This window comes from Leucopleurus acutus (assembly GCF_964270905.1).
Source record: "Leucopleurus acutus genome assembly, chromosome: 12".
NCBI classification, from domain to species: Eukaryota; Metazoa; Chordata; class Mammalia; order Artiodactyla; family Delphinidae; genus Leucopleurus; species Leucopleurus acutus.
Window position 1 is genome coordinate 38,237,370 of NC_139154.1, and position 19,348 is coordinate 38,256,717.

Consider the following 19,348-nt stretch of genomic DNA (forward strand, 5'->3'; position numbering starts at 1 on the left):
CAGATACAGAGAAAGCCAAGGAGTGACGCTGCCAGGGTCATAAATTAGCCAAGGAAGGCTCTCAAACCCAGATCCCCGACCCCATCTAGCGCGTTCTCATAAACCTCGCTGCCTCGGCAACGAGCAGGCTGCTGGCCCAGACAACAGTTCCATTAGCCAGGCTGAGGGGTCCCTGCGGAGAGTGAAACCCACCTCCCGGTCTTGGTTAGTTACGCATCAGGATCCCCCCACCCCCAGGCCCCCGCCAGGGCTGGTGCATCTCACACCCTTCAGCTTCTCTCACCCCCTGACCTTTGTCCAGGGCTTTGGTTTCTGAAACCCGTTTCTTGAGCCCGAGGCACCCGTCCAGAACTCCGACAACCACTGGGGAGGAGACCCCACCTCCAGGAATTTACCCCCAGCATCAGAATCCGAGCTGTTCTTCATTTCACTCCTAACGGTCTGAGGCGCCTCATTCCCCAGCTCTCAGCTGTGAGCGGTTGTTCTCCAAGTTTGCAGCGCGAGTCTCTGAGTCAGGACTCTGGATTCATTAGAATAGGAAACCAAGCCCCGCTTCTCATGGCTCCCTCTGGCGGTGAAGAGAAAATCCCAAGGATGGATCCTCAAACAGGAAGCCTCCTTTGCTTCCTCTTAAGCCCGTGAGCGCCCAGTACTCTATTTCCCTATTGTCCCGTTTTCGAAGCCATCTTCAGTTTATGAGTTTGGAGTTATTAAGAAGAGATACCGGGCTTCCCTGCTGGTGCAGTGGTTAAGAATCCGCCTGCCAGTGCAGGGGACACGGGTTTGAGCCCTGGTCTGGGAAGATCCCACATGCCGTGGAGCAACTAAGCCCGTGCACTACAGCTACTGAGCCCGCGAGCCACAACTACTGAGCCCACGAGCCACAACTACTGAAGCCCGCACGCCTAGAGCCCGTGCCCCGCAATGAGAGAAGCCACCGCAATGAGAAGCCTGTGCACCGCAACAAAGAGCAGCCCCTGCTCGACACAACTAGAGAAAGCCTGCATGCAGCAACCAGGACCCAATGCACCCAAAAATAAACTAAAAAAAAAAAAGACCCAATGCAGCCATAAATAAATAAATAAATAAATAAAAAGAAGAGCTACTAAATCCCCAGCTGTAGGAGATAAATGAGAGGAGAGAGCGGCTGCGTGTACAGTGAACTGAAGAAAAAGGCAGCCTCTCTCCAAAGAATAGGGCAAAACTGCGTTTGAATGCTCTCCGGCTACATTGATGGTAATGAGTTTTCTTTCCAAAAAGATAGGACCCAGTATTCAAGGTGAGGGGGAAACGGAACAGACACAGGGACCCACCTCAACTTCAGTCCTAAATTTAGCTGCGGGTTAAATAAGTGATGGGCCTTTTCACTTCTAAACTGCTCGCTTCCTTTTAAAGTTAGCTCCTGTGCAGCTGCAGGCGAGGCCTGGGGGAGAAGGTCACTCCCAGCCGGAGGACGCCAGCCTCGTCCTCGACCAGCCAGGCCTTCTGGAGCGGGGCTGGGCTGCCATGGAGAAAGGGGCCAGAGACATGGCCAAGAGATGAGAAGCCAAAGACATAAAGCCTGCTGCCTCAACTGGCCGTGATGTAACATCACGTGGGCCTCACTCCCAGATGTTCTAATGTAATTGGTCTGGGCTGGGCTGGGGACACGGCATCAGTCTGGTTTAAATTCTCCTCGGGTGATTCTAAGGTGCAGCCCTGATTGTTACACTGGGCCCGAAGACCTTCAACGTAGGTGTTAACACTTTACACGTCCTCGTTGTAGTTAAGCTGCGTGAGGCCATGAAAACTGTCTACAGAGAATGTTAATAAATGGTGGTCCAACCTACTGCACCTTCTGGGAAATCTGGAACACTAGGGAAGGTTTGAACAAAGGCCTAGGGGTCTTCTGGGAGAAGCAGGGGAGTCTGTACGTCTCAGGATTAGGGCTCTTGAGCAGAGAGATGAAAGGCGCCCCACCTTTCAGACGGCTGGGACGTCAGTGGGCAGGTGAAAGACTCAAAGGGCATTTCAGAGCCCCCTGTGCCACAGTATCATCGGTTCATGAATGGAAGGGAGGGATGGCCAACACAGCCTAGTGTCATTCACATGCCCTCCAGGAAACTCGCCCAGGATCCTCAGCCGAGCACCTGAAGAGCTGTGAGGACTGGAGTTACTACAGCTCATACAGCATCACGGCCAAGGGCTAGGCTCTGAGTCAGATGACCTACGATTGCATCGTGGTTCCATTACTTGCTGGCTTTGTGTCCTTGGACAAATTACTGACCCTCTCTGTACCTCATTTCCCCCTATAAGGTTGTAATGAGGATGAAATGAGTAGGTGCACTTAAAGCTTGGGGTATACGTTCGGGAGAGAATTTCTGCAGCTGAAGCAGGGGCCCAGCACCGTTGTCAGAGAGAGGAGGCCCTTGGTGGAGCGGGGCTCCAGCAGGGCACAGGGCACACTGGGCGGCTGCGGTGCAATGGCATTACCTTGTTGAACTGCAAATACCTGGAAAGGCATGATTAGCCCAACTCATGCATGAGAAAATGAGGCTGAGCCAGAGGAAGTGGTTTGCCCGAAGGTCTCACGGTCTTCACACCTAGGCCATCTGACACCAAAGGCTCACTCCCTACTCTGCTCACTCTGGCGTCCACTGTCCAGGCAAGGAAGGCTACGAAATCTGAGCGTGAGTGAGTGAGGGCCCGAGCATCCCTTTCTTACGCTTCGTTTTCAAAGAGAAAGGTCTGGGGCAAATTTTTTACGATAAGAAAGACGACATATTCCTTCTTTAACATGATGGTGAGCATCTAAATACCAACAGAACATTCTAAAGCCCAACTCAGCCTTCTAGAGCAATTGACGTGAATCTCAAATTATTCCCTTTATTTCTTTGTTTTTCCCAATAGAAAGTGTTCAAATCTTGGAAATTTGGTTTCTGATAAGCAAGGACGTGAGTCAGATCAGAGCAACAGAGGTTATACGAGGGGATCCCTTCCTCATGAGCATTTCGGGGTGGGTGGCTTGGGTGTGGAGACCCACACTCACTGCTGGCCTGGCGCCCTCTGGGCCTCATTTATAGATTCATATAGTCGGGATGCAATACTGATGTCTAAGGCCTCTAATTCTGCAATTAGAAGAAAAACATCTCTGGATGGATTCCACTGAAATGGACTATGTTACCTCAGAATACTGCTTACTTTGTTTACAATCAGTTGAAATGATGGAAGTCGGCTGTAAGGTTAGGGAAAACCAAAGTTGCCAGTAGGCATGCTTCCTGGCTGGATTAATGCCATCTGTACAGCTGGCAGCACCACAGTTCTAGGAAGACCTTTGTGACCTCGGGGGTCAGTATGGACAGATGTTATCTAATTTGGGAGAATTACACTGAGCCTTTTCCTCAGAAGCATTTCAGAAGCTTGTACAAGCCATTCCCAGATTCCAGGTGCTGCTGAAGTTTCAGGCAAGGAACTCGATCCTGGAATAGACAACTGGTCAGAAGTCAGCAGAGTGAGCTTTTATGCCAGTAAATCTTCCTCCAAAGATGACAAAACCTTTTTCCTTTCAGAAGACTCTAGCTACACCCATAGGAGCAGAAATGAAATGAAGCCAGTGATGACAGAGATGGTGAAGATGATGGTGGTGATGATGGTGATGATGATGGTGATGATGATGATGGTGATGGTGATGATGATGATGATGATGATGATGGTGATGATGGTGATGATGATGGTGATGATGGTGATGATGGTGATGATGATGATGGTGATGATGATGGTGATGATGGTGATGATGATGGTGATGATGGTGATGGTGATGATGATGGTGATGATGGTGATGGTGATGATGATGGTGATGATGGTGATGATGGTGATGGTGGTGATGATGATGATGATGATGATGATGACAGGTGAAGTGAGGTGAAGCGAACTTACTCTTACAGAGAGGGTGGACCCAACCAGGTATGTGTGTGGCATTGGTGGGAGTGTGGGGAGGAAAGGTGGAGACTAGGCTGTCCCAATATGCCACACGTCAACAACACTCAGTGAGCCACGTAACACTCAGTCCAATGGCTCTGACAGAGCAATGTGGAAATTGACCAGAGGCAGCCTTTCCACATTACTTAAACTAATTAAAAATTATTCATTGTAGTAAAGGATTGTCCTAGATGACATTATCTACCTAGACTAAACATTCTTATGAATACACGGCCACCTTCTCTCTCTCTCTCTCCAAATATTTCTTTGGGGTCGTGGTAAAGACCAGTGTGCATCAGACAGATCCTCTGATGGTCCTTTAGTCACGGAGTTTGCTCCCTGCCAACTGCTGCCTAGGGGTAGTTGCTGTGGGTTGAACCTGGTGTGAGCCTTTCACGAGAGCTAAGCCCAGGACTTCCAGCCGAGAACCTTCACCTTCAAGCACACACTTCTGCAGTGGAAGCAAGTGCCAGTGAGTTGTGCACTGGGGTCCTTATGGTCCTGCGCAGGGAATTCCCTTTCTGTGCTGGTTTTCCCAAGGGTGTTGCTAACCACGCCCCTGTTATGATTGGCTGTGTGTTAGTCAGTGACCCCCCGACAGCCAATCCTGGCTGGCTCTGTCAGCCCACCCCCCAGTTACAGAGGTTCTACAGACACGCAAACCCGTCAGCCTTCTACGGAGATGCTGATAGCTTTGGAGGCCCCTAATCAGTAGGCAGCCATCGTGTGCTGGTATTGATCGTCTACCTGTGGCCTTCAAATCACAATTCATCTACATGAGTGACGCGGGGGAAGAGGTAACATTTCCTGGGCCCCTGCTAAGTATCTGACAGAGCCTCACATGACACACAACAACCTGTGAGATAAATAACACAACCCTCATTTTCTACAGGACAGACTAAGGCTCTGAGAGGGAGTACTTTGCCCAAAGTCGCACAACTAACCTGAGACGTGACTCCAGGTCCATCCTTCCTCCGTCCAGGACGTGCTCCAGCCACTGGCCATTCCACACGCTCTCCCCTTCCACCACCACCACAGCCAACGGCCTGAACTGAAGTTTTAGACACTGTATTAATTGTATTCTATCAGAAGAGATGGTTTAAAAAATAAACAAATAAATAAGAAGAGTCCAGTCTCTCTTAGTAGGAAAGTATGTTAACCAGTCGCTATAAGAAAGAAAACAAAGTAAAAAAAAAAAAGAAAAAGTGGCAGCTTGCTCATCATTTATATACAGCTTTATTTGCAATTCGCTGAAACCACTGAGAACAACTGACAGGTACACATGTTGCCTCTGGAAACAGCTGAGCCTGGTGACGGCGGTGGCCACGGGCGGGCGTGCTCACACCCAGTGCTGCGCCGCACCCAGGGCTGTGCTGAAGGTCCTCAGGGCCCGATGGGTGCCCCGCGCGGCCAGGAGGAGTGACCCGGCTTCGGCCTCGTGGCCAGCTGCCCGCAGGTGTCTGGCGAGATCCTCTGCATCCCAGCACCCTTGCTGGGGGCTGGCCAAGAGGTGCTCGACGAGACGTGGGTAGAAGGGAGTGGAGACGCACTTCACCAAGAGCTTGGCGTCCAGGAGCAGGGAGAGAAGTTCTTGGTCGCAGTTTGAATCATTCACCTGCAAGAGGTAAGACAGGCAGGCGTGAGGGGCGGGCGTTGCTGACTCCCCACCAGCAGACACAGACACATCCCCGCTGCTGTGCTGGGCGCTGCCCTTCTGCCTTTGTCATCAGAAACCCCTTTACCCTGGCTAACAGCGCCTGTTCCGAGAAGCACACACAGGGCACGAGCGTCTCTGGCGTCACACACACGGGATGGCAGACCCGGTCTCCTTTTCACGTAAGACATGGCCACGTACCAAGACGCCCTGGGATCACAGTGGCAGCTCCCACATCGAGTGTCAGAATCTGTGCTAAATGCCGGACATGTGCTCCTTCACCGAGTCCTCTCGGTCTACCCTGTGAGGCCAGCACTTTAACCTCCTGACTTCACATTTTAGGAAACTGATGGCTAAGGATTTCGCTTAACATCGTGGTCGGTAAACTGTGGAGCCAGAATCTGAATTAGGTCAGTATGACTTCAAAGCTCGAGCTTGCTAACAACCACATTTACCATTTCATTTGTGCTTCACCATGGTCCATATTCTTTAAACTCAAACCTCTCCTTCATGTAGATCCCTGTGAAAAAAATTCTTTTCGGAACAAGAAAACCCTTCTTCTACTCCACTGAGAAAGTACATCCTTCACCCCCACTGTTGTAAACAGGGCAGCCGACAGGAGGTGTTCAGAAGTTGTTCTTGCTTAAGCCTCTAGAAAGCTCAGCACCAAACTCACCTTTTTAAAACAAGTTTTCTGTGCTCTATCAGTGGCATATTTTCTGTACTTCCTCCCTGGTCTTATCTTCTTGGCCTATGCATGGTTTTCCATGGCTTTGACACCTAGCTTATATTTTTTTGTTTTATTATTGTCCATATTTTCATAAGGAAGCAAGTCAACATGAATCACAGACCAAAGTTCAGAGCTTCTCCTTTACGTTGGGGTGTCATAAAACAGCTTCACGACAGCTGCTTCTTCGTGTCGCTGTGCACTTTTTAATAGTTTGGGGTGTACTAACCACAGAAATAATGTGGCATTTCAAAGCCAATTATCTCATGTTTGGACCAACTCTATTACGTAACTGTACACGGCGTGAGTGTTCTGTGAGAAGGAGGAAAGGCTACTGGAGACAAGAAGGTCAAGGCCGTCGACTGGCTGCGAGGATTAAAACAAAACAAGTTCTGAGAATAAAAGTTACTGCCCATAACCAGACGGCACCTATCCTTCCTACCAACCAGTGATCCTTCAAACCCCCACAAAGATGTCAGCTCCAGTGCCATCTTCTTGGTGACATTTCCCCTAGATCTCCTGGCCAAGCTGACCGCCCTCATCCCACACTCCAGGACGCTGTACACAGGCCTCTCCGCGCTGTATTATGGTGCTTGGTCCAGCTGCCTTTCTACCACCCTGGGAGCTTCTTGAGGGCACGGGGGGCTGCAGCCCCTTCATTTCAGCATCCAGTTTAATTCGCACTCATTAAATGGCTGAATGAACCCACCTCACTGAAACCTGTCACATTTTTGTAAAGTGCACACGTACGCGATTGAACAAGATTCTAGACTCAGAACTGGAGTCATGCAAACTCTGGGCGTCTTTTCTTCAGCCTCTCATTCCATCAACCGTTTCATTCCGCTCATCCACCTCTGACTCAGGAAGACACTGACGTTGAATTCAATTTCGCACTTTTTGTTTGTTTTCGTTTTTAGAGGTGGTGACAAAAGCAACTGGTACAAGACCAGTTTTTCTGCTGCTGAAAGTGGCAGAAGAGCTTTCCATCCTCCCCACTGGGGCGGCTGCTTAAGAAGGTTCTGCATGTCTTCTTTCTCTCCTTTCTCTTTTGCTCCAGAGTAGGAACCAGGACCTGAACTCCATCACGGTGCCTGCCACTTCCTGAGAGGCCCTCACGTGCCACTGAGGCACCTTCTCTGTAAGCCTTAAAACATCCCTTTAAGACCGTTCTGATCTCATTTGACAGACGCATAAACCGAGGGTCAGCGAGCTCGGAGCCATGTGTCGAGCATCATAAGGCTGCTGCCGCCCAGGAGCCCTCAGCTCTGACTAGTGCGTGCGTTTACTGTTTGTTCCCCCCCGACCCAGACTACGAGCTCCTCCAGAGCACAGATGGTGTGTCCTCTATTCACCCTGCAGCCCCAGGCCCAGAAGAGCGTGGACCTCATGGGAGGAGCCCAGCAAGATCTGTGGAATGAACACATGAAGAATGAGTAACTCCAAAGCTCGCGTCCTTTCACGGCACACCGCAGCCTCGACACACGCTCGTGTGAGCGCGCGCGCACACACACACGCACGAGTGGCGGCTGAGTTACTGTGCGTGTTGTTAGTTTGGTTCACTGTTAAAAATAAAAAATCCTTCCACCTAACCCTCCAGGAGAGAACAGAGTGTGTGCCAGGATGCTACAGGCAAATGTTTGATAAAATACGTGGATAAAAGTCTCAGCATCCAAACACCGCAGTGGGGTACTTTCTTCGCTGCCCTGAGTAAGTCTTCAAGGCTAGGACACCTTTATTATTCTTCCTGTTGACTCACGACCCCTCCCTCTGGGGGCCTCAAAGGCTCCCAGAAAGGGAATGATGGATTTTTCAGGGGTTCTGTGAGTGCTGCCCCTCTGGTCCCCTCTTCTGTTTGCTTCTCTCCAGCGCAATGACATCCTGAAAGTTGGCTTCCCGTGGGATGTGCCTTTCGGATAACTGCCCGTGTCCTAAGGCAGGGTGGGTGTCCACCCTCCAAAAGCTCTCCGTCTACTATCCCGGCTGAGGAAGCCTAAGGCTGTACTCACGGAAGTGAACTCCGACGTCTCCCCTGTGGTCCTGGCCCGCTCAGAGGTTCCCTAGAGAGTGGCGGAGGCAGAGACCGCGGACCTCCACTGAGCCTGGGCCATGGCCAGGGGAGGGCATGGGGTAATTCTGCTTTAGTTCCTCATAAGCAAATGCTGGGAAAATGCAGGGCTGACTCTGTTTCTTTTCTCCGGCCTTCTACCTGATTCTGGCTCTTTGCAAGATGTACAGGATGCCCAGAGTATACTTTATAATTGTCATGTGCAAGGAAAACACTGCATATTTATTCTGTACATATTTGGGACAACACAGAGAATGAAAGAATACAGAAAGTAAGAGAAGGCCTTTCTAAGGACCCAGTGCAACAACTGCGTTTTAACGAAGAGGAGCCTGAGAGTCAGAGAAGGAGAGGATTGCCCAGGGTTGCCCGAGGTCACAGGCAGCCAGAACGGCTCCTCTGCACACACCAAGCCGCCTGCCTCAGGGGCACCAAGGCCAGCCTGGGTCTTCCTCAGCGCAGCAGAGCTCCTGGCGTCATCGCGACATCGTGGAGCTGCTATGTTACTTTGTCAAGCCTCAGCTTGTCTTCGTTTTTCTTGTTTTTGACTAAAATCCTAACTTAAGCCACTAATCATCTGGTACTACCTACCACAGAAGCCTACAACTGTCTTACCAGTTAGAATTACTCATTCTAACCCACTTGATTTTTCTTTGTGAAATAAAAAGAAAAAAATGGAAATAGTTTTAAAAAAGAAAGAAGTCTTCTGTATCAGGATCACCACAAGAAAATTATTTTATCCTCCTTTTCTCTCTAGTAATTATCTATATGCAAATATATTTCCACAATCAATCCTGTGACACTTGTACCTACTTTTCTCATATGTTGAGAATTTTTAAAAACTATTTTCACACAGTTTTCATTCCTAAAAAGGTTAATGGGGCTTCCCTGGTGGCGCAGTGGTGGAGAGTCCACCTGCCGATGCAGGGGACATGGGTTTGTGCCCCGGTCCGGGAGGATCCCACATGCTGCGGAGCGGATGGGCCCGTGAGCCATGGCCGCTAGGCCTGCGCGTCTGGAGCCTGTGCTCCGCAACGGGAGAGGCCACAACAGTGAGAGGCCCGTGTACCGCAAAAAAAAAAAAAAAAAGTTTAATGGCGAAGTAGTCTATTGAACAAGTTTTTTAACTTCCCCTGCTATAAATAGCTGTCTATAATCATTTGATATTATTGAAACACTACAAGTGAATGGTTTTTACAAATATCCTTTCTTTCTTTATCTCCTTAAAATAAATTATTAGGAGAGGTATAACTGGGGTCTTAGGGAATGACATGTATCCCCCGAAATTCATATATTGAAGTCTTACCCCCCAATACATGAGAATGTGACTGTATTTGGAGACAGGGCCTTTGAAGAGGTAAATAAGGTTTAATGAGTCATTTGGGTGAATCCTAATCCAGTTTCATTGGTGTCTTTATAAGAAGAGAAGATGACACACACATAAACCCAAAGGCAACCACATGCGGACACAGGGGGAAAGCAACCATCTACAAGTCACGGAGAGAGGCCTCAGAAGAAATCAGTCCCGCTGACACCCTGATCTTGGACTCCGGGCCTCCAAGATTGCAAGAAAACAGATTTCTAGTGTGTAAGTTGCCCAGTCTGTGGTACTTCGTTACGGCAGCCTGAGCAGACCAATACATGGGGCAAAGCATCTGAAACAATTTTTGGCTAAGGATGTGAGAGCAGTGCAGTCACACAGTGACGTGGACCGTCCAGCTCACAGTGGTGCTGTCAGGGGAGGAGTGTGTCAGTTCCACTGCCAACTTCTCAGCTTTGGATGTTATTGTTTTGAAAAGAAACTCATTTTGCTAATTTAGGAGATATGCATAGGTACCTCAAAGATGATTTTATTTTAATTTGTTTATTTGCAAGAATGAATTTTTTCCATATATTTCCTGTCATTTTTATTTTTTCTTGTGGGAAGGATCAAATCCTTTGCTCATTAACTGGAGTTTCAACATCATTTTAGACATGTGAAGGAGTTCTTTGTATAACTTAAACATTAAATTTGATTTTAGTTATTGATATAATGGACATTCTAATCTGTTGTTGGCAATTCTGTTTTGGTTATTTGTTGTCTTGTAGAAGTTTTACATTTTTATATCATAGGAAAGGATCTGTTCCTTTATGATCCTTTTCCTATTGCTTTAAAGCTTGGAAGCTATACTGGCTTGAAGGATCTGATATGTATGCGTGTATGTGTATGTTTGCGTGGGTGTGTGTATATATACATATACATATATATAATTTTCTGATTTTAAAAATATCTTAACTTTTTAATTGGTCGGGAATCACTTTGGTGTATGGTCTGGGGAAAATCAACATCCCTGACGTCAGCTGGATTGGTGCTTTTTTTTTTTAATATCTTTATTGGAGTATAATTGCTTTACAATGGTGTGTTAGTTTCTGCTTTATAACAAAGTGAATCAGGTATACATATACATATGTTTCCATATCTCTTCCCTCTTGCGTCTCCCTCCCTCCCACCCTCCCTATCCCACCCCTCTAGGTGGTCACAACACACGAAGCTGATCTCCCTGTGCTATGCGGCTGCTTCCCACTAGCTATCTACCTTACGTTTGGTAGTGTATACTTGTCCATGCCACTCTCTCACTTTGTCACAGCTTACCCTTCCCCCTCCCCATATGCGCAAGTCCATTCTCTAGTAGGTCTGTGTCTTTATTCCTGTCTTACCCCTAGGTTCTTCTTGACATTTTATTTTTTTCTTAAATTCCATATATATGTTAGCATACGGTATTTGTCTTTCTCTTTCTGACTTACTTCACTCTGTATGACAGACTCTAGGTCCATCCACCTCATTACAAATAGCTCAATTTCGTTTCTTTTTATGGCTGAGTAATATTCCATTGTATACATGTGCCACATCTTCTTTATCCATTCATCCAATGATGGACACTTAGGTTGTTTCCATCTCCTGGCTATTGTAAATAGAGCTGCATGAACATTTTGGTACATGACTCTTTTTGAACTATGGTTTTCTCAGGGTATATGCCCAGTAGTGGGATTGCTGGGTCATATGGTAGTTCTATTTGTAGTTTTTTAAGGAACCTCCATACTGTTTTCCATAGTGGCTGTACCAATTCACATTCCCACCAGCAGTGCAAGAGTGTTCCCTTTTCTCCACACCCTCTCCAGCATTTATTGTTTCTAGATTTTTTTGATGATGGCCATTCTGACTGGTGTGAGATGATATCTCATGGTAGTTTTGATTTGCATTTCCCTAATGATTAATGATGTTGAGCATTCTTTCATGTGTTTGTTGGCAGTCTGTATATCTTCTCTGGAGAAACGTCTATTTAGGTCTTCTGCCCATTTTTAGATTGGGTTGTTTGTTTTTTTTGTTATTGAGCTGCATGAGCTGCTTGTAAATTTTAGAAATTAATCCTTTATCAGTTGCTTCATTTGCAAATATTTTCTCCCATTCTGAGGGTTGTCTTTTGGTCTTGTTTATGGTTTCCTTTGCTGTGCAAAAGCTTTGCAGTTTCACTAGGTCCCATTTGTTTATATTTGTTTTTATTTCCATTTCTCTAGGAGGTGGGTCAAAAAGGATCTTGCTGTGATTTATGTCATAGAGTGTTCTGCCTATGTTTTCCTCCAAGAGTTTGATAGTTTCTGGCCTTACATTTAGGCCTTTAATGCATTTTGAGCTTATTTTTGTGTATGGTGTTAGGGAGTGATCTAATCTCATACTTTTACATGTACCTGTCCAGTTTTCCCAGCACCACTTATTGAAGAAGCTGTCCTTTCTCCACTGTATATTCCTGCCTCCTTAATCAAAGATAAGGTGGCCATAGGTGCGTGGGGTTATCTCTGGGATTTCTATCCTGTTCCATTGATCTATATTTCTGTTTTGGTGCCAGTACCATACTGTCTTGATTACTGTAGCTTTGTAGTATAGTCTGAAGTCAGGGAGCCTGATTCCTCCAGCTCCATTTTTCGTTCTCAAGATTGCTTTGGCTATTCGGGGTCTTTGGTGTTACCATACAAATTGTGAAATTTTTTGTTCTAGCTCTGTGAAAAATGCCAGTGGTAGTTTGATAGGGATTGCATTGAATCTGTAGATTGCTTTGGGTAGTAGAGTCATTTTCACAATGTTGATTCTTCCAATCCAAGAACATGGTATATCTCTCCATCTGTTTGTATTATCTTTAATTTCTTTCATCAGCATCTTATAATTTTCTGCATACAGGTCTTTTGTCTTCTTAGGTAGGTTTATTCCTAGATATTTTATTCTTTTTGTTGCAGTGGTAAATGGGAGTGTTTCCTTGATTTCACTTTCAGATTTTTCATCATTAGTGTATAGAAATGCCAGAGATTTCTGTGCATTAATTTTGTATCCTGCTACTTTACCAAATTCATTGATTAGGTCTAGTAGTTTTCTGGTAGCATCTTTAGGATTCTCTATGTATAGTATCATGTCATCTGCAAACAGTGACAGCTTTACTTCTTCTTTTCTGATTTGGATTCCTTTTATTTCCTTTTCTTCTGATTGCTGTGGCTAAAACTTCCAAAGCTATGTTGAATAAGAGTGGTGAGAGTGGGCAACCTTCTCTTGTTCCTGATCTTAGTGGAAATGCTTTCAGTTTTTCACCATTGAGGACGATATTGACTGCGGGTTTGTCATATATGGCCTTTATTATGTTGAGGAAAGTTCCCTCTATGCCTACTTTCTGCAGGGTTTTTATCATAAATGGGTGTTGAATTTTGTCAAAAGCTTTCTCTGCATCTATTGAGATGATCATATGGTTTTTCTCCTTCAATTTGTTAATACGGTGTATCACGTTGATTGATTTGTGTATATTGAAGAATCCTTGCATTCCTGGAATAAACCCCACTTGATCATGGTGTATGATCCTTTTAATATACTGTTGGATTCTGTTTGCTAGTATTTTGTTGAGGATTTTTGCATCTATGTTCATCAGTGATATTGGCCTGTAGTTTTCTTTCTTTGTGACATCCTTGTCTGGTTTTGGTATCAGGGTGATGGTGGCCTCGTAGAATAAGTTTGGGAGTGTTCCTCCCTCTGCTATATTTTGGAAGAGTTTGAGAAGGATAGGTGTTAGCTCTTCTCTAAATGTTTGATAGAATTCACCTGTGAAGCCATCTGGTCCTGGGCTTTTGTTTGTTGGAAGATTTTTAATCACAGTTTCAATTTCAGTGCTTGTTATTGGTCTGTTCATATTTTCTATTTCTTCCTGATTCAGTCTTGGCAGGTTGTGCATTTCTAAGAATGTGTCCATTTCTTCCAGGTTGTCCATTTTATTGGCATAGAGTTGCTTGTAGTAATCTCTCATGATCTTTTGTATTTCTGCAGTGTCTGTTGTTACTTCTACTTTTTCATTTCTAATTCTATGATTTGAGTCTTCTTCCTTTTTTTTCTTGATGAGTCTGGCTAATGGTTTATCAATTTTGTTTATCTTCTCAGAGAACCAGCTTTTAGTTTTATTGATCTTTGCTATCATTTCCTTCATTTCTTTTTCATTTATTTCTGATCTGATCTTTACGATTTCTTTCCTTCTGCTAACTTTGGGGTTTTTTTGTTCTTCTTTCTCTAATTGCTTTAGGTGAAAGGTTAGGTTGTTTATTCAAGATGTTTTCTGTTTCTTAAGGTAGGATTGTATTGCTATAAACTTCCCTCTTAGAACTGCTTTTGCTGCATGCCACAGGTTTTGGGTCATCGTGTCTCCACTGTCATTTGTTTCTAGGTATTTTTTGATTTCCTCTTTGATTTCTTCAATGATCACTTCGTTATTAAGTATTGTTTAGCCTCCATGTGTTTGTATTTTTTACAGATCTTTTCCTGTAATTGATATCTAGTCTCATAGCATTGTGGCTGGAAAAGATACTTGATACTATTTCAATTTTCTTAAATTTACCAAGGCTTGATTTGTGAACCAAGATGTGATCTATCCTGGGGAATGTTCCATGAGCACTTGAGAAAAATGTGTTCTGTTGTTTTTGGACGGAATGTCCTATAAATATCAATTAAGTCCATCTTGTTTAATGTATCATTTAAAGCTTGTGTTTCCTTATGTATTTTCATTTTGGATGATCTGTCCATTGGTGAAAGTGGGGTGTTAAAGTCCCCTACTATGAATGCGTTACTGTCGATTTCCCCTTATATGGCTGTTAGTATTTGCCTTATATACTGAGGTGCTCCTATGTTAGGTGCATAGATATTTACAATTGTTATATCTTCTTCTTGGATCGATCCCTTGATCATTATGTAGTGTCCTTCTTTGTCTCTTGTAATAGTCTTTATTTTAAAGTCTATTTTGTCTGATATGAGAATTGCTACTCCAGCTTTCTTTTGGTTTCCATTTGCGTGGAATATCTTTTTCCATCCCCTCACTTTCAGTCTGTATGTGTCTCTAGGTCTGAAGTGGATCTCTTGTAGACAGCATATATATGGATCTTGTTTTTGTATCCATTCAGCCAGTCTGTGTCTTCTGGTGGGAGCATTTAACCCATTTACATTTAAGGTAATTATCTATTTGTATGTTCCTATTCCCATTTTCTTAATTGTGTTGGGTCTGTTATTATAGGTCTTTTCCTTCTCTTGTGTTTCTTGCCTAGAGAAGAAGATCCTTTAGCATTTGTTGTAAAGCCGGTTTGATGGTGCTGAACTCTCTCAGCTTTTGCTTGTCTGTAAAGGTTTTAATTTCTCCATCAAATCTTAATGAGATCCTTGCTGGGTAGAGTAATCTTGGTTGTAGGTTTTTCTCCTTCATCACTTTAAATATGTCCTGCCAGTCCCTTCTGGCTTGCAGAGTTTCTGCTGAAAGATCAGCTGTTAACCTTATGGGGATTCCCTTGTGTATTATTTGTTGTTTTTCCCTTGCTGCTTTTAATATGTTTTCTTTGTATTTAATTTTTGACAGTTTGATTAATATGTGTCTTGGCGTGTTTCTCCTTGGATTTATCCTGTATGGAACTCTCTGTGTTTCCTGGACTTGATTAACTATTTCCTTTCCCATATTAGGGAAGTTTTCAACTATAATCTCTTCAAATATTTTCTCAGTCCCTTTCTTTTTCTCTTCTTCTTCTGGAACCCCTATAATTCAAATGTTGGTGCGTTTAATGTTGTCCCAGAGGTCTCTGAGACTGTCCTCAGTTCTTTTCATTCTTTTTTTCTTTATTCTGCTCTGCGGTAGTTATTTCCACTATTTTATGTTCCAGGTCACTTATCCGTTCTTCTGCCTCAGTTATTCTGCTATTGATCCCATCTAGAGAATTTTTAATTTCATTTATTGTGTTGTTCATCGTTGCTTGTTTCATCTTTAGTTCTTCTAGGTCCTTGTTAAATGTTTCTTGCATTTGCTCTCTTCTACTTCCAAGATTTTGGATCGTCTTTACTATCATTACTCTGAATTCTTTTTCAGGTAGACTGCCTATCTCCTCTTCATTTGTTAGGTCTGGTGGGTTTTTATCTTGCTCCTTCATCTGTTGTATGTTTTTCTGTCTTCTCATTTTGCTTATCTTACTGTGTTTTGGGGGCTCCTTTTTGCAGGCTGCAGGTTCGTAGTTCCTGTTGTTTTTGGTGTCTGTCCCCAGTGGCTAAAGTTGGTTCAGTGTGTTGTGTAGGCTTCCTGGTGGAGGGGACTAGTGCCTATGTTCTGGTGAATGAGGCTGGATCTTGTCTTTCTGGTGGGCAGATCCAGTTCTGGTGGTGTGTTTTGGGGTGTCTGTGGCCTTATTATGATTTTAGGCAGCCTCTCTGCTAATGGGTGGGGTTGTGTTCCTGTCTTGCTAGTTGTTTGGCATAGGGTGTCCAGCACTGTAGCTTGCTGGTCGTTGAGTGAAGCTGGGTGTTGGTGTTGAGATGGAGATCTCTGGGAGATTTTCGCCGTTTGATATTACATGGAGCTGGGAGGCCTCTTGTGGACCAGTGTCCTGAAGTTGGCTCTCCCACCTCAGAGGCATAGCACTGACTCCTGTCTGCAGCACCAAGAGCCTTTCATCCACATGGCTGGCGAGCGGCTAGGGAAGCGGTGGGTGCCGGCAGGGACTGCTTTCACAGGAGCGGAGCTTCGGCAGGTAACTTCCCCGAGCTCTGGGGCACACTCTCGCGGACTCCGTCTGCCGTGGGCCACGCGGTGGTCAGGAGCGCGATGCCGGAGTTGGAGCAGCGCTGAGCCCAGTGCTCACCCTCGCCCGTCTGCCCGACTGGGTTGTGTCGCTGCCTGGGCTCCCAGCCGCTTCTGGATTGGTGCTTTAAGGGCTTGAGGAAGAAAATATATATTTGGTCACTTTTGGAGTCAGTAGGATGTTTGAAATAAATATGTGAGAAGTCCAGGAGGATTAGTTGATTTAATTCCTCTGATCAAATAACTCTGAATTAGAGTGCGATGTAGTCGTCTTGTGAAGAGAAAGCAGACAGGCTTTTGGGTGAGAGACCAATTTCCAATCCTGGCTTTTTAGCTACCTAGATGTATGACCTTGTTAAGGATAATCTCTCCAGGCCCCAGTTTCCATATGTGAAATACAGACAACAGACAGGGGTTGAGATAATCTATGTTTTTAACTGCCTAGCACAATGCCTGGTGTAGAGTTCAAGTTCAGTAAATGGCTGGAGTTATTACAGTCAAACAAATCAGGAATAAAGCACAGAAGAAGAAGGAGGCCTTACATATATCATACAATGAGTAAAAGGCTTGCCTTCTCTGTCAGTGATTTTTTTTTTTTTTTGGTCGGTGATTAATTTTTGAGAATAAATGAAACTTTGCAGATCTTGGGGAAAAAAACTTATTAAAGCACAAAGCACTACTGTCTTCCAAGCCATTAAAATGTTAACTGCTTAATTCCTGTTTCAACAATAGATAATGAACCTTCTCTGAATTAAATCTTTGATTTTATGGATCTGTACGAAGCTAAGAGTAATTACAGTAAGGAGAGAAGCTGAAATCCCAGTAGCCCAATGCATGCAGGACCTCATTTCAATTACTTTAAAGAAGTTTATTTAATATTATTTCACTGTTTACTTTAGGGAAGGATATTTGTCTCACTGCTACATATCCTATTACTAATAAAAGTTATTAAATATATCAACTACAAGTGCAGAAAAATAAAAGGACAACAGAAGTGTATACTTGGAATAAGAAAAATGCCTGCAGGTAACTTTTTGTTTTCTCTATCTATTTGCATGACATTCAGACTCCATTTCTCGGCACACCATCAGCTCCACTCCTGGCATGGGATTTAGTAGCATACATACCTCTTCTAAATCCAAAATTAGGACAATCCTCTGACTGAGGATCTAACAATGGGAGAGAATCTTTGAAGATTCAAGCTTGGTCACCTCTATGACCCATTCTGGGGCCCTGAGTTTGGCTGGTTCCAAACTTTGTACTTGCCCCCTTTCTACTTTGCTTAATTCCTTGTGTTATTATTTCATATGTCAATCTCCTGATGAGACAATTCCTCTACACAGAGGGATGTGTATTTTATTTCGTCTTTACAAATGTCTTACCCATTCCTCACTCCAGCACACAGTACCAGCCTATGCACAATGGTGCTTTATATGTCTGTTCACACTAAGTAAGGCAGCCACCCATCAGAGCTGTCTAGAAATCTAATAGGTTAGCCCATAGGAAGTGAGCTGCCTGTCACTAGAGGCAACCAGCTGAGACGATTGGGAGATATTCTGTTGCAGAGCTTCCTTCACTGAGAAGACCAACTACCAGCTGAGGATGAAGGAAGATGGGTGAAAGCAACATGTCTAGGTATGTACAAGTTAAAATGGTATTTAGAAATAAGTAGATATGCCCAAAATTCTGAGAAAAAGAGCCTGGTACTAAAAGAGACAAAAGAACAGTGATTGTAAAAATAGGTCAGTTTCGTAGAGGATGGACTTGAGGACACGGGGAGGGGGAAGGGTAAGCTGGGACGAAGTGAGAGTGGCATGGACATATATACACTACCAAATGTAAAATAGCTAGCGGGAAGCAGCCGCAGAGCACAGGGAGATCAGCTCGGTGCTTTGTGACCACCTAGAGGGGTGGGGTAGGGAGGGTGGGAGGGAGATGCAAGAGGGAGGAGATATAGGGATATATGTATACGTATAGCCGATTCACTATGTTATAAAGCAGAAACTAACACACCATTGTAAAGCAATTATACTCCAATAAAAATGTTAAAAAAAATAGATCAGTTTAATGGCAATTGGTGTCTGTAAGAGATACAGGAAAACACTCACTCGATCCTTCTTTGCATGACTGGATCGCTTCAGCCTAAGCTGGTTTGGATACGCTTAGAAGAAAACCAGCTGACATAAGGGCCAAAACAAAAGAAAGGCTTTGCAGACACCAAACAGGGTTGTTAGGAGCCCAGCCCGAGGTCCCTGTTATCACAGCACGCCGAGGCTGTGGGGGCATGTGTGAGCCTGACTTCAACGCGAGAAGGCAATATTACGGGAGCGCTACAGCGGGGACAGATGCTCACCAGGGAGGTCCTTGTTGGAAATATGGATTGAGTTAAAGAGGGAACAAAGAAAGGAAGGTTTCCCGGTTTTATATACATGTTGGCCCTTGAACAACATGGGTCTGAACTGTGCTGGGCCACTTACATGTGGATTTTTTTTCAGTAGGAAATACTACAGCACTGCACAGTCCCTCGTTGGTTGAATCCACGGATGTGGAGGAACCTCAGATGTGGATTCGGAGGAGCCTCGGATACAGAGGGCCAAGCCTAACTTACACGTGGCTTAACCCCTGTGCTGTTCAAGGGTCGACTGTAAACATGTTAATCCAAGCATGCTTTTCTGAGAATCTTTAAAGCTCTCCCTCCAACCTAGACACTGGTCACTGCGAGTAATGTTGGGAGGTTCCAGTACCTTCATGGCAAAATTAAAGGAGATAAGAAAAACCATGAAGGACTCTGTTGTGGAAGCAATTGCACCGGGCAGAACTGAGATCCACATGTTCAA

General features: G+C 44.8%; 1 protein-coding gene across 2 annotated transcripts in view; it reads right to left on the minus strand.

The window, feature by feature from the left end:
- Positions 1-4,921: 4,921 nt before the first annotated feature.
- The window catches only part of NBAS (NBAS subunit of NRZ tethering complex), a 339,942-nt gene continuing 325,515 nt past the window's right edge, over positions 4,922-19,348 (minus strand). For both annotated transcript variants that reach the window (XM_082852122.1, XM_082852121.1), the window contains one exon: positions 4,922-5,572. In XM_082852122.1, coding sequence (XP_082708248.1) covers positions 5,297-5,572 — 276 coding nt within the window. In that variant the 3' untranslated portion in view covers positions 4,922-5,296. The remainder of the gene's footprint in view (positions 5,573-19,348) is intronic.